General features: G+C 36.1%; 1 protein-coding gene across 3 annotated transcripts in view; it reads right to left on the bottom strand.

The window, feature by feature from the left end:
- The window catches only part of LOC131076497 (phosphoinositide phosphatase SAC8), a 207,863-nt gene that overhangs the window by 89,968 nt on the left and 101,195 nt on the right, over positions 1-16,700 (bottom strand). For all 3 annotated transcript variants that reach the window (XM_058013721.2, XM_058013722.2, XM_058013720.2), the window contains exon 13: positions 834-898. In XM_058013721.2, the coding sequence (XP_057869704.1) occupies positions 834-898 (65 nt within the window). The remainder of the gene's footprint in view (positions 1-833; positions 899-16,700) is intronic.

Here is a 16,700-nt window from a genome sequence, read left to right as displayed (position 1 = left end):
ATTGTAGTGTTAATTTCAAGCATTCAAATTGAATTCCATGTCCATTTAAGCATGCAAATCAGACTGAAATCACAGACCAGCAAGCATTGAATGTGTATGAAAAGTGTTTGACAATATCCCTTGAGAGCAAAACTACATCAGATTAGACGAAGGATCTTACAATCAATGCCATGAGCTGGTCCATTGGAACCGTAAGCAGTGCCAATGCCACTCCCACTATCTGCACTATGCAAGTCCTATGTAGCAGCCTCATGCCCCTCAAGCTCAATTGAGAATAACGAAAGCTGTTAGTTCGGGCTGGTTAGGAATATTTTATTTAACTTTCTTTAATTTAAAATTGACCTTTTTTGGTCCCTGGCAGTTTCCCCCACTATGAAAGTCCTATGTAACAGCCTCATGCCTCTCAACCTCAATTAAGAATAAAGAAAGCTGTTATTTAGGGCTAGTGAGGGATTTTTTATTTAACTTTCTTTAATTTAAAATTGTCTTTTTCTTTTGGTACCTGGCAATTTCCCCCACGGTCCTACCTCACGCCCGTGAATTTAGCCCAGGTAAATCTCCACAAGCCTGGGATAGGACCTAAGCAGAACCCAGATGATCACTGAACCAGGATCAGTGGGCAGTCTGGACCTGTCTGGGTTAGGCCAGGGTTCTTGCAGGAAACAGTAACAGAACTATTTACTAAATAGAGCAATGATTTAGAGTTATCAATCACCATGATAGCACATTCGGTTGTTTTATTTTCTAATTTTATGATAAAATGAGAACACCTTGAAACAACTTACAAAACAATGAAAGTTCTGCAACAAAGAACCACAAACTAGTCACGTCACCTTATATGTTTGAGATGCTGCATTGCATCTGCATAGACCAAGCTCAGGGAACCTTCACTTCCTTTCTGTAGGGAAAATAAAGATAAGTTACTAAAATATGGTTAGTACCTGAAAGCAAAGGATTGCATGTTCATGTACTAGATGTTATGAACTCATTACTCTATGAAATTCAATTCTTACTAGCAGAAAGTACCAGCATACAATTTTTTTGTTTTTGTCTAAGCTAGAAAGTTCCGAGATATATAAATAATAAAGTGATAGAATAAACAATAATAGTCCATATATCAATTTGTTTTGCACTGCTGTGAAACAAAATTAAAAGCAGCAATTTCAAATCTGGATTTTCTACATTATCTGATGTAACATTTGCCATGGAATACAAAGACACATGGTTTTCTTATGTAAACCCCTACATGCATACAGTAACTCCTTGTTCTGACAAGAAAGCCTCATCTTGTGAGCTTTTACCGACTGATAGATTTTTAAGAAAAAGAAAGCTCATTTTGTATCTCTTTAATATAAGCGCTAATTCCAAGGACTTCTCTACGATAAAGTTTCTCTCCTGATTTTACCTTTCCCACTTTTGACTTCAATATAGCTGCCAAAATGGCAGAAATAGTTAAAATGTCTTAAATGGCATTTAAAAATAGTCCATGTTTTAAATTAACCAAAATGGTCTTTAAAATGGCCAATAACGGTATATGATCGAATCAAAAAGGAAATGTATGATAATAAAGATGCCACATACATGCTACAGAAGCCATTAAACACATGACATTGTGGCCTAAATGGAACATGAATAAACATATGCAGATGGAAGCCAACCTAGGAGCCTTTGATAGAGGTTCTTTGGAAATCATTAAGTACAAACATGTTTAAGAAGTCAAGATGACTACCCAGAGTCATGCGTCTTTCTACCAAGATCATAGTTTACCAATAGCATATTGACATTGAAATTTCAGGTCTTTTTATAGAACAAAACTTTTCATCTTAAATCCTGGGGTATCACACTTAAAGGAATCAACTCAACTAAGTAATGTTTTAGACATTCCTTTGTTGCCATGGAAGGTTTGTCTTGGTATCTCTGGTACAAATTTTAACCTTTTCATTCCATTGCAGATCAGGTATAGGTGCTGTTCTGGAATTGGGATGAAAATGAATGTAATGTCCCGCTTGACATTCAGACATGAGTAAATTATGATAGCCTTTCCTATTCCCGAAGGCTAGAGCAAAAATTAATCAATAAGGGAATAAGGTGATAATTTAATATGAAGCCAAAAAGCTTTAAGTTTTTAATTGTTCATATTCGATTATTTACCGGGGGCCATTTTAAGTGAAGACTTCATCATAGTTTAAGGAACATGGTAGGCAAATTAACCAATATTCGGCAATTAATATTTATGCCTAAGTCGCTCCTATCAAAGAATTACATAAAGGAATCAATGGCTTTTTTGTTGAAGATTACATATTGAGGCATCGACAGTTCAAGCAATCATTCTTGATCATTATTCAATACTTGTTTCTCTCTCTCTGCAAGTCGACACCAAGGGCATTATTCTCAGGACGAAACCCCTGGAGAAGAATTCTTCTGGACAGAACCCCAAAAGTCTCACAGCAAATTCATTTCAACATTTCAATCTTCTATTCCAGCTTCAAGTGGCGTCATTTCCAGATTTTGATGGCATCGAAGTCTATTTAATACGAAATCGAGGGCATTGTATATAAAGTGCAAATGGTGGCAGTATCGTGGGCTTGATGATAGGGCGGCCTTCTGCAGTAATTCACAGCCTATGAGGATATTGCAGCCTGTTATTCCAGTCAGTGCTTTGACTCAGTTTGCAGCAATCAATTAAATCGCTGTCCTCATACTTGTGCTGAAGTGCGACCCATTGCCAGTCATAGGGCGTCTGAGCTGTACATCGCGGCCTCGAACTATCTCTGACTAGAAGGAAATCTCAATTGGTATTTCAGTAACAGCTGCCTGGATATATCGATTCCAGATTGCATTGCAATAAATCGGGTATGCCTTGAACACTATAATTTGGATAACTCAGCCTTTGGCAACCACAATTAAGCCTGTAATAAATTTCATTCCTGCGACTTGTTGCAAATAATTCAAAGTTTCATTAAGATTTCTGTTTTGTATTTCCATTGCAAATTCCTTATGGTTGATGCATGCATTTGATGGTCACATTCTCAAACGAACCCATGCATTCAATCAAACAAACACATATACTTCTATGAGATCCGGAGAAGGTAATTTCAATGAAGCCAACAATGTATGCTTGTATCAGCTTTACAAATAAAGGCACAGGAATGGAGGCTGACCTGCATGTTCCTCCAAAGTTGCCATATATATATATTTATTTTTTTACATATCTATTGCTGTATTATTTATACTAGTATACTGCATATATATTATCGAACTTATATGATTAAAATTAAAAATATGTAAAAATGCATAGCTTATGAATATATAATGCATGATGATATGAAAAGCAGCCCTAGTGTTACATCCCTCTTTTACACAAACATTCTGCTATGTTAATTTTTCTTTGAAATATGATGCCATCATGAACTTTATATGAATGAAGAATCCCCAACCCAATTCTAACCAAATCTGATCCAAATCAACTGTTTGTTTTTCTGATAAGGTCTTTGGCCAGCGTATGTTAAGTAGAGGTTTGACTGATTTCTTTGTTTTGTTTGGGTTTTTGAGAGTTTTTGAATAATGTTTCGAATGCTAAGTGAAAGAAATAGCTGATACAGGATAGAATAATGCATAACACATTAATAAGGCAATTAAGATAACTTTCATTCACTTAAAAAGACCAATGTACATACCTTTAACTGAGCATAAAGGTCTAATACAAATTTCCAGCAAATGGAATATAAAAATCAGCTCTAATATTAGCTTCAAACTCCAATTACAACCCAAGGCTTGATGCCCTTCTTCCCAAAATGGAGCGGCTAGCTGAGAATAAGCTGTAAATGAGTGATATTGACCTCAAAAAGGTCTCCCCTGCAATTAATTGAAGAAAACTTGCCCTAACGCTGATAATTCTGCACTCAAAACCCCAGAGAAGGTTGCAAACTACACAATGAAGCTGGATACTAATGTAACCTGTCCCCAGGAGAGATGGGTTTTCGTCCAACTCTCTGAATCCTTCCAGAAGTTTGCGTTCCTACAAGCTCCAAGCTGTTGAAACCCTCAAGCAAGCTGCTGATCTGAAAATTGGAAGCATAAGAATGAATCCAAATGATAGACAAAATGTCTTTTTAACTATTTTGGGGTTACTATTTGGCCTTAAAAATCATAAAATATCATGGAGGGTCTAATTCCTCATTGTGAACTTGGCCCCTTTTTAAAAACAACTTAAGTTACTAGGATGGGGGGCAATTTTTACTATTCATCTTATGTTTCTCTGTTACTATTCACTTTTTACTATTCACATAAGGCCAACTTTAATATTTCTATTTTGACCATGGATTCAATCCCAGAACTCCAATTTGAAAGGCCCGAAAAGCTCCCTGCTAAGTTCCACAACCCCCAGTTGGGTCCCCAAACCACACTGCTGACCTATGGGACCCTAATAGTAGGCCAACCTCCGCTCAAGTCTAAGATACCTAAGGAAGGGACATTACAATGAATTGTGGATTCATGGTTTCTTTTTAAATGCTATCAGTTGCGAAAATATGTGAATGAATATTTTGACATTGAAAAACTTAATGGATATAAGTTTGCAGCTAACTACATTCTTATGATTAAGTGGATGCAAGGAACTCAACATCCTCCAATAAAGGAGGGGGAGTATCATCAAGTAGACGGAGTAAACAAATGGAAGGTCAAGTTGCCATTTGAGTCGTATCAAGCCTGTAAGTATAAGACACCTCTAGGGTTGTTAGTGCCTAGTGGTGTAGAGTCAATGTCTAGGTTTCAAGTTCATTAAATTCTAGAAAAACAGTTGACCCGTTAGGGTTTGCTTCTTTAAAGCGAACTTTTAATGTTCACATGAGCTTTCATTCAAATTAAGTTCAAAATAAGAAATTAACCAATCGAATCTATAATGATCTTTTGATTAAAAATTAATTAACAAATTAGTACATATACAACTATGTACATGAGAATATATACATATGTATGTACATGTGTATACGTGTGCAAATAAGTGATACAAGCACATGTTTACATACATACATATATAAGTATATATAAATAAGAATTCATAAAAATACATATTTATATATGTATTAAATTCTTTGAATTTCATTATTTAATCAATTTGGAATTATTACAAATAATTGAATTGGCTAAAGAAGCCAGATGTTTGAAATATGATAATTGCTATGCTTAGCAAAGTCTCACATTATCCATAAGCCACCACCCTTTTCGGGGAGATTAGTTTCTCAACCCATAGAACAAGGGCGAAATGAAATTGCATTCGTAAGGAGATGAAATGGCATTTCAAAATAACTGAATTGGAAATTAAAATTGTCAAATGAACTTTTCGATTATGTGGGAATACATGCAGAAAGGTTTGGGGTGAAGCATTATTATCTTTTACTACTCATTTTCTTGCTCTAGGCCTCAATAGTAGACACCACTACTTGGTGGAAGAAAAAAATGTAATTTGTGATTAGAAGTTTCTAAAAATAGCTGGCCGTGAAGCACAGCTGATAGAAAATAAGCTTGAGGGAAAGGATGGTGTATACTCTGCAACCACCATTGAATTTCAAGCATGAGGCCTTGTCTTGAAAAACATTTGTTTTCAGAAAACCAAGTATAGTGCTCGTGATTGAATGCTTAAGTTTTGCATTGAGTAATTTTTTTCATGACTAGAGGAAGTGGTCAATAGTAGTCCCTCTCATATTCTTTCATTGTTTTCTTAGCAAGAAGTATATAAGTTACAATCTGTGAAGCTTGCTGTAATCTTGATCAAGCTTTCCTTATGTAATGAACTTGTACTCAGTTCTAGTCTCTCGTTAAGGGCAGACTGAAATAAAAATTGGACTTAAAAGTTTAGCAATATGAGACCTCCATACTTTTATCAGAAAGAAACTTCAGTTGTGAACCCAAACTCTAAACCCGTATCATGGGGTTGAAGTCTAGTTTTTCTTTAGCAAAAATCCTTGCCATTTCATAAGAAAGCTATTGCATACAGCTAAGTGCTCTTTTACCAATCTAAATTAGTTCGAAGCAGGCTTGAAACAGTATACCGTAACTAAATTTATACTTTCCCATGCTTGAACCAGTATGTTAAAGAAATGGAAAGTGTTGGTTGAAAATTTTGTACACTTGGCAAAATATACAAAACTGTGGTTTCAACCACAGTGTGTGAGTAAAACTCTCCTAATTAACGGAAGGCTCCCCCTATCTAACAACAACTTTGAAAATAAAATAGGATGGGACAGCAATCTTTCTTCTTCTTTCAAAAAACACAATATCCTTTTCTCTTCATAGAAAAGGATAGCAATTGAATATAAACAACAGTAACAGCTTTTCAAAATGAAATAAGAGAAAGGAAATGAAGTTTCCTGAAAACGCAAAGACTTCCGTCACTTCCTTCGGGACGGGACGACAATATCAAGCTCAAAGACTTGACTATGTGAAGTCCTATCTACCCTTTTCTACACTAATGATATAAAGAACAAGTTATGACAGCTCAAAGACTGAAAAACACTATTCTTTTCTTCTTTAAAACAATGAGACATAGTGTAAGCTCAAAGACTCGCAGCTATTTCCCACAAAATCTACTCCTAAATTCTCTTAAGAACAAATGAAAGCACAAAGACTTGCAGCTTCTCTCAACAAAATATTTATTTTAATCTATAATAAACTCAACTACTTGCAGCACAAAGACTGCAAATCAGATGTGATTAAGCTCTTTAGGAACACTTCCAAGAAAGATAATATAGAACACTAACTCAAGAATGTAGCACAAAGACTCAAAGCTTGAGCAATTTCCTTCTATTCCTTTCAATTCTTGAATTTACACATGAAAGAAGACTTCTTTGCTGTAAATTTGGCAAAGTTTTTGCTTGCTTTCAAAAAGATAAAGATTACAATAGACCCCTCAAGTATTTATAGAAGAGGAGCCTTGAGAAAAAGGTGGGAGGATCCTAACTAACTTGAGAGATTCTCTCAACCACCAAGACTTATTCAATAACTAACTAAGACTTCAATAACTAACTAAGACTTATTCCAACTACAGTCCTAATTGAACACAACTTGTAGTTGCTTTACATGTAGTTACAAAAGTGCAAGTAATAATTTAACTTGCAATTACAAAGTTTTTTATTTTTTTTTTACATGTAACTTGTCAAAACGAAATTACAAATGCATAACTAAAACTATTTCATGTGTCTAAAGACACGACTCTAACTGCATCATCCTTTGTCTATGATGATCTTCATGTCGCTTCAGGATGCTAGAACTTGAAGTATTCTGGATTGGTAAAGACATCTTGAACCGGAACGGGAACTTGCATCCTTGTCTTCTTGCTTGGGGTAGTACTATCTTTTCAGGAGGGAAAGGGTTGCCTTCCTCTTTTCATGTCATGACCATCTTTGTCTTGAAAGCATTCTATGCTCTCAACCATGAATTGTTGTTGTATCTCTTCTTTGTATCATCCTTCATTCTTGAAATCTTCTTGCAAAATAAGGCCCATGCCTTAATCCATTGATTTGGTAGATCGTGTGTGCAAACCAAACTGACAAGGAAAGAGATAAATTGATGCAAAAATGGGCTCACAAGTGAATTTCGGGTTTTGGAAGTTGCATTACATGTGTGGGGAAAACAAGAGCATTAACTTGCAATTGCGGGGAAAAACATGCAACTTCATATGTGTAATGGGTAACTACAAGTTTGCACTTGTAATTGGACCTTTAGAACTCATTTTCAAGTGTTTTTTGAGTGCATTTTGGACCAATTTCGGGTTCTGGATGGCTGACCGCAGGTAGACTTTAAATGGGGAAAATGAATGAAGGTGTGAAATGAGTGGATGAAATGGTATGTACGGATGATGGAAATGAATATGAGTGAAAATGAAAAGATTTTGGGAAGATCGTCTTCAAGAAAATGGGAAGAACTTTCAAAATGTAATCCGGTTCTAAAAACCCGATTTTGAAAGAATGGGTATTTTTCATCTTTGAAACTTGGAATTTAAACAAAAGATGGTTAAATATTTTATCCGTAAGGGAAGAACAATGATTTTCATCCAGCTTGTAATCGGGATTTAAAATCCCGAATATAAGTAAAGAGGGAAAATGGAGAAGAACAATGCAATTCAAAAATTGTTTTACAAAAGGGAAGATCTCTCTCACAAAACCGATTTTTGGGGAAGAACCAACCATTTACAACTCGAAAGAAAAAACAAGAAAAAAAAGAAAAATGAAACAAAGAAAGATAAGAAATCTTACCTTGCTCCAATCTGAAAATGCCTCTTCAACAAGATGATTAATCTTTGGAAGAAGAAAAAAAAACTCTTAAATAAACAACGAACGGCATTCAAAACCCTTGCCACGTTTTGTTTTTTTTTTTTAAAAACGTTTTCAGTAGCAAATCGTGGCACCAAATGCAAGATAAATGGCATAAGAAGCAGTCAAATCTCCATCCAAATTCAACGCCTAGGCATGAAAGGCAAAAACGACTTGGGAGATAACAACTTTGTGGAGCTTTGAAAGAGAAAATCGTGGTTTTAGCAAAAACGTTTTTGCTGTTAAAATGCCTTCAAACCAGCAAACAAATCCACCAAATGGCATGAGAAGAGTTTCAAAATGCATAAAAATAGGGAGGAATCCAAAACGCCTTCTATCTCGAAAAAAATCTCCACAAAAATCAGTGGAAATTGTCAACAAAATCCTCCAATATTGCTGGTCGGGTTTTTGGGAAAGAAGAACAAGTTTCATTTTACATGTAATAGTGAAAATCGGGTTTTAATTCCCATATTACGAGTTTAAAATTTCACTTTTTCCATCAAGGAGGCAAAATCAGGATTTTTTGACCAAATAGCAAGTTTAAAATGTCAAAAATGCACTTTATAAGCAAAATCGGGTTTTTGGAGACAAAGTGCAAGTTTAAAATTGTCACTTTTTCATTTACAAGGCAAAATCAGGTTTTTAAGAGAGAAATGCAAGTTTAAAATTACTTGCAAAAGGGAAATAAAATCCCTACAACAAGTTTTAAATCACTTGCACACATGTAATAGGGGTTTAAAATCCCTATTACATGTAAAAACCATTAAATTAGGGGTTTTTGGGAAGAATTACAAGTTTACTTGTAACTTAACCAAAAAATCCCTATTTTAACTAAAAAAGCAAAAAAACAACAAAAACGACAAAGGGGAAATAAAAAGCAAATTACAAGTTTTTATTTTTCAATAAAGTGCACATTTAATAAGCTAAATATTTCCCTACAAAGACCAAAACAATGGAGATCATTAAAACTTGCAGTTCAAGGAAAATTCTCCACCTACAGTCACGGAGAAAAAACCCGAAATTGAAGGAAAGACATAGCAAACGAATCCAAAATGCGACGAAATTCGAAACGCAGTTCGAGGATGGACTGAGGATTAAGCCAATCCAAGGATTAGGCGAAATTCCGTCTTGGGAAGCATGCCATAGAGTAAAATCTTCAACATGCAGTGACTGTTTTGAAACCCGAAATTGCACAGAAAGCTAGGAAAAGGAAGACCAAAACTCACCAAAACTTGGACAATGATGGCAAGGACACCCCCCAATGATTTGACACTATCAAATGCGAGTTTTGTACCTCGTAAAACGTGCCTTGGAGACAAAAATGACACTTTCTAGGCAAAAATTTGTAGGGGTTGTCACATTTTTGAGAATCCAAAAATGAGGACAACAGAAAGAAAGATAAGAAATCACACATAAGTCTTGATGTTACTCGCAACAAGTTTTTAGAAGAAAAGTTAAACTGGAATCAAACAATCTAAGTGTTGTTTAACTATGCTCAACTTACTATCAAAAGGACTAAGGTCCGCTATATATGCATATCCTTGAATTGCAAAGGCTAGGTTGAGCAGTGTAAATGAAGTGGGATTAATAGTCCTAAACCTGATAAAGATTGTTATTCATGAAGTTTTACAACATTATGGAAACAAATTTACAGTTGGCACATGCATGTATGCATGTAGGGGCAAGATTGCACGTGCATGTATATGTGCATGGTGCCTAAGAGCTTTCTTAGATAAGCAGAATATCCTCTATGGTGCCTAAGAGATTTCTTAGATAAGCAGAATATCCTCTAGGGTTTTAAAAACCATAATGTTTTAAAGTCTTTTAGTTTGATGTATTGTTCATTATGAAGTCTCTTGTGCTGATGGCACATGCACGTATGCATGTAAGGGCAAGGTTGCACGTGCATGTATACGTGTATGGTACCAAAAGCTTCTTGCAACTCAATTAAACTCAAACAATAAGCATTATAAACAAGATGAGAATGGAAGAAGTCCGTGTCTTGTGGAATAATAGATGGTTGAACCAAGAATGGTCCAAAGATGAACTATTTAACCCAGAGGGATGTTTGACCTCCATATCCTTTGACAATATGCAGCTTAGCAAGTGGAACAACCTAGTCCTTGTCGAGATGACATAACTCGAGAATTGTTGGAACGAGTCGAGTAGGGTGGTGAACATTGACTGCACATTTAATCGTGCTTGCAACTATGAAAGCGCAATGCTTTGCATGCATCCGTCAATTCACATGAACTGAATACACTTCCTAGTTAAAGTCCATGCTAGTTAGGAGGTACCTATAGTGTGTGACTGGCTAGAGTCATGTAGGTTCAAAACACCAGGCTCAAATGGCATTAGACCTACCATTGTTTGCACCCTTGTGAAGAGTAGGGCCACTTCCAGTACGAAGGTGTGCGAGGGACCGCCGGGTCTATGGTTGGAGGTAAAGCGCCTCAATGATACTCTCCCTCTGGCTAGCTTGCTATTGTTGATAAAGATTTCAGATTGGAATTCTCAAAACAATAGACCCTGAACTCTTCTTTGTACTTTATTTGAAATGTTAACCAATGATAGAGTTAGAAGCATTGATTTTATTTTATATGTTCATTATTAGATAAAGAATTTGTTGTTTCATGCCTGTAGAAAATTTGATGTTACTTTTCCTTTTTCAAAAAACAAAAATACTCAATGATTTGTTCATGTTGTTGTTTATGAAATGTATAGTTTTGCATTCTTAATTGCTATAGGAATAGCTTGTTACACCTAGAATCTGAGTCTATGCACATTAAGCAATGAATATTTAAGTAGTGTAAGTTAGCGAGGATATGTGTTGCTTGCATCATCAATGGCATAAATGGTTACATCTCATGCTGGTCTTGTTAGTTCCCTTGACAGGGGGAAATTTTCTCTATATGCCAATGATAAACCACATAATATGGACGCCTTGCTTACATTTCAATTCTATTGCTCCCAGAAGAAGATTATCCTTCAAATAATAGCATGTGGTTGATAGGCCAAAAATGAGGTGGATAATAAGATAGACTTAATATTTAAGAAATAAAATTGCAGTTCAATACTTGTGTCAATCTGCAGGTGTAAACTTGCAAAAAGCGTTGTAACTATATGTGCAAAGGCTGCAAGTAGTGAGGTCAGTATGAATGAGATGCAAATATTCTATAATAAAAAAACAAAATCACTGTTTCAAAACTGCTGCAAAAAATTGTAAACACTAACTGCAAGCTGCTATTGACTACTACAAGAACTGTTTATGCTGCTACAAGAGCAATGAATGGGTCATGTGATTGTAATCTGCTCCATAAATTATATGCACGTGACTACCATTGTATTGATGTGTCTTTTGTACACGACCAAACACAGAATAAAATACCTAAAGGTACCTTATCCTCTCTTGAATAAAGTTTCCCCGAATGCTGAAGATTTCGCAAAAGGATCAATCCGAGCAACTCCAGGGTTCTTGTATGTAGGTTCTCTACTTGTGGATAAGCACTAGTGTTTGTTGTGTTTTCTGTTTTATCAAGGGGCCTTACGTACTTTCTAAGAAAGCTAGTTCTTGCAACTACCTTTTCAATGAGGAACTGGATTTTCCTAATACTAACTGATGTTTCAAGAAAAGCAAAAGATAGAAGATTCGGGGCTATGCTAAACTAGGCCTAAGAATGACCAAATGGAGAGTGATCTTGGTGAAACTCTACCAATCTCAGCATTGCCAAAGAACAACAACTCTACTGGAATTGGTGAGATCTTCTAAGGGAATTCAATGATTTTCCAATCATTAATGGAAATAGATACTATCACTAAGATACATACCAATATCTCGAATAATGATTGAACTCTTAAACTATTTCAATATCTCCAGTTGACCACACAAGGCACACTTACAATCACTAAGCGGCTAGTGGTTTGGACTATGAGTTTTACCAAAAGATCAAACACAACATTTGTCACTCAATCTAATTCTAAAATCTAAGTACCATCTCCACTAAGAGTGATTCAAGAAGATAAACAACCATGTAAAAAGCCACAAAGATTGCAATAAAACACCATAACTTCAATATTTCATTGATCTCATAGCAAAATATAACAACAATTGTTCAACTTTCTCTCTTCACTACTTTTATCTCTATTGCTAATAATCTTATTCTTCTTCTCTCTTTTCTAACTCTTTAAAATGAATTGAGTGTGGGCTTATATAGCACTCTCAAATACGATGAACGGCCTGGATCTAAAGAAGATCAAAGGCTGAGATTTTGACACCTAAACCCTAATTAGGGTTTGTTACAAAAATGACCCTATTTAGATAAGTATTATCACTCCATAGCCAATAGAAATTGGCACAAATAACGAGGAAACATAGCCCAATAGGAATTGAATTGCCACATCATTTCATAACAACTTTTCATCTAAAATTGTGTTCCCTTTTCTATGTTCTTTTCTGGCATATTCAATAAATCTGGACGTAATCCCTTCAATCTCTGCAATGGGAATCTCATGCAGGTTCTTCATCCGCTCTTCCAAGTGAAGGACCTGATCAAAAGCTGCAAGAAGGGTCATCTCCCACCCATGCTCTAGTTCTTTTGTTTTCTCGATCAGGAACATAGTAGCATACATCTGATCTCGTTGCTTTTCTGTGATCATGCTCTCCTCTTTGCAAAAAATGACCTTGATCCTATCTTCTAACTCTTGGACATCCACATCTATTTCAATCTCTATCCTTTTGTCAAGGATTGTACATAATACATCAAACACCTTATCCTGAATAGGATGGATAGTATCCTCCACTCGACTGCATCTACTATTGATGTCCTCGAATAGAACTTCCTTCATTTGAAGCAAAGTTGACCATTGTAGAGGATTATGGGTTCCTCCACCAATTATCTTCTCTTGTGCTAAAACCTGTCTTGATGTCCTTCTTACTACCTATAATACAAGGATGACAATATCTCTAGTGTGAGTGAAGGCATCCACAGTCACCACTAGATTATGAATGATCTCAAGGACTTGGATAGCTCTGTGGACTATCTTCATCATTCTTGCTACAAATTCCATGGCTACCTTGTAGGATCCATCAATCCATGTACTCATGAGTTGGGCTAAGTTCTTCACCTTTTCTGCCTCATTTATTGAGTCAGGAGGGAGTGCTTGCAAGGGTGAGACTGCCATATCCTATCGCCTTAACGACTGATTAAGGTGGCTAAAATAATTCCTCCAAGCGTTAACCTCTTTTTCCAACCTCTTATTCTTTTCCATTTCTTCCTTTAGTTTATCATTAACTGCTCTCACTGAATCGGTCGCTTATTCCATGGCTTGCTCGGAGGTAAGTGGACGAAGATCAAATGTCTCTAAATCATATTCTTCTGCCATAATCTCATCCTCGTACTTGTCCACTGCTGATGTAGCTACCTGTATCTTCCTGGATCCTGCATCGATCTCTTCTTGAGAGTTTCCTAGAAGACTTTACAAATCAAATACTTGCTCTTCATCCTCAACCACAACTACCCTCGTAAGTCTTTCTTTTAGCCAATCTGGAATGGAAGATTTTCTCTCCCTTACCTGTATTTCCTCAGGCAAAGGTCTCTCAACTTTGAAAGGACATGTTGCTTCATCATCATTCTTTTCTTCTTGTTGCTCCTTAGCACAAACTTGGAGAGGAAGAGACTGACTTGACCAGTGTTGAGGTGTTCGTCCTTTGCCTTGTTTATCATTCTGCACTGTGGATTCCATAGACTCATCTACTTCATACACCTTCTCTCTTTAATCCTCTCCTTAACCTATGTCCTTTTCATGTCTAGAAGAAGTACTCGATGGACGATCAGGATTCACTTTTTGTTTCTTCTTGGATGGTTCTCTCTTTTCAGGTCCCTCCTTTTTCTTTCACCCTTTGGAATGAGAAGTGTTCTCACTTACACTTGCTTCTCCTTCTTCTGTTCTTGCTTCTAGGATGAATTTCATGGCTATATTTTGTTCCTTCAATTCTTGATGTTGGACATCTACCCATCTACGAGTACAACTCAAAACTGGGTCCATCAATGCTCTTAACTCTGTGACTTCTTGCTCATCCCAATCTATCTGCACTTCCTTCTCTTCCTTCTCATAGGAGGATTGGAGATATCTACCACTGTCCTGTGCTTGATTAGCTACTCTATCAACTTTACATTTCCTGATAAGATCCAAAGGTAATCTAGAGTGCATCTTCCTTTTTACCTGCACATCATCTTGAACATTCATCCAGAAGTCCTCTACTTGAAACACATACATGTACTTCTTCCCAACTACTTCTTCCATATGACCATTAGGATCAAAATTCTCTCTCGAGGCAAAGGATGTGAATAAATACAGAGATAGTTCTTTTCCTGCAACTTCGGCTGCTTGAGAATTAGGACACAGTTCAATTGAATTTCCCAGTCAAATAGGTATGGGGATACCATTCTCCTGCTTATGTCTTGATGCTTTAGCACAAGCTGCCAACTGTCTAGTCACTTCAAGTAATATTATTCTATCCGTAGGATATCTTGGCAACATATAAGGAGGTGAAGGACATCCATGGACCCTGATGTAGGTGAATTTTGGAAATTGAACGAACCATGCACCATGTTTCTTCACGAGCTCCTGTGCTTCTGGAGACAGTTGATGGTGAATCCCTCCTTGTAACGTCCTAGTGATATACATTGTGAAGGTGTCATTGACTAGCTTGTAGTAATTCTTAGGCGGATGATGCAATTGAGCGTAAGAATCACATACTCTTATCTCTCCTGACCCTCTCCCAACAACTCCTCTATGTGGTAGCCCTGCATACTCAAAACATCTGACTAAAGAATATATAACATATGAACTCATGAGGAATGACTTAGTAGGGACTAGCCTCCTCAACTGGACGTCTAGGTTGTTGCTAATAATTCTGGCCCAATTGAACATTCCTTTTTCTTGAACGATCGCCTGTATAAAGAAGAACATTCACTTGTCAAAAAAGAAGGCTTGAGAGGTGTTGGTTGAAAATTTTGTACACTTGGGGAAATATACAAAATTGTGGTTTCAACCACAGCACACAAGTAAAAACTCTCCTAATTAAGGGAAGGCTCCCCCTATCTAACTACAACTTTGGAAATAAAATAGGATGGGACAGCAATATTTCTTCTTTTTTCAAGAAAGACAATATCCTTTTCTCTTCATAGAAAAGGATACCGATTGAATATGAACAGCAATAACCACTTTCAAGTGAAATAGGAGAAAGGAAATGAAGTTTCCTAAAAGCGCAAAGACTTTCGTCACTTCTTTCGGGACGGGACAACAATATCAAGCTCAAAGACTTGAGTATTGGAAGTCCTATCTACCCTTTGCTATACTAAATTTTACAACGAATAAAAGATAACAGCTCAAAGACTGGAATAATCTATTCTTTCAACACAAAGACAAGAACTAATGAAAGCTCAAAGACTTGCTGCTATTTCTTATCAAACAGTAATTTTTCCTCAAGAATAGATGCACACTCAAAGACTTGCTGCTCCTTCAAGAGAGTTTCCTATTTTAATTAATCTTCTCTACTTGCAGCTCAAAGACTTCAAATCAGATTGGACTAAGCTCCTTTAGAAACACTTTGCATAGAAGAAATAAAAAGATTAAAACTCAAACATGTAGCTCAAAGACTCAAAACTTGAGTAATCCTTCTTTATTATTCTTCAGAACCTTCAATTCACATACATAAGCTCAAAGACTTCTTGCTGTAAATTTGGCAGAGTTTTTGCTTGCTTTTCAAAAACATAAAAATTACAAATAGACTCCTCAAGTATTTATAGAAGAAGAGCCTTGAGAAAAAGGTGGGAGGATCCTTACTAACTTGAGAGATTTTCTCAACCACCAAAACTCATTCAATAATTAACTGAGACTTAATTAACTAACTAAGACTTATTCCAACTACAGTCCTGATCAAAAACAACTTGTAGTTGCCTTACATGTAATTACAAAAGTGCAAATAATGTGTAACTTGCATTTTTAAAAAATACTTTTACATGTAACTTGCCAAAACTAAATTACAACTAAAGATTACAAAAGAGGGAAAATTTTAACTAAGTGTTAAAAAACACTTAAATTGCATTTTGTGAAGACACAAATCCTTGAAATTTTTGGATGCTCGCTTGTAGTTCATCGGGATTTGGTTCATGGGTGTTCTTGGCAACAACCATAGTCTTCACAATAGTGTCGTGACAGCGGAGGAGCACAAAATTGTTTTTATCCAAGATAGACTAGATTTCATGCAGAAAGGCTTGGTGTTTCATCAATGCTTGAATTGAAGCTGCCGAGAATTGTTCGCTCCTCCATTCATTATGAATCCTCATCTGTAAATCAGCAAGAACTTCTTCTTCTGGAATCAGCTCT

This window comes from Cryptomeria japonica, chromosome 5, assembly GCF_030272615.1.
Source record: "Cryptomeria japonica chromosome 5, Sugi_1.0, whole genome shotgun sequence".
Lineage (NCBI taxonomy): Eukaryota > Viridiplantae > Streptophyta > Pinopsida > Cupressales > Cupressaceae > Cryptomeria > Cryptomeria japonica.
This window is presented reverse-complemented; position numbering and strand designations above follow the sequence as displayed.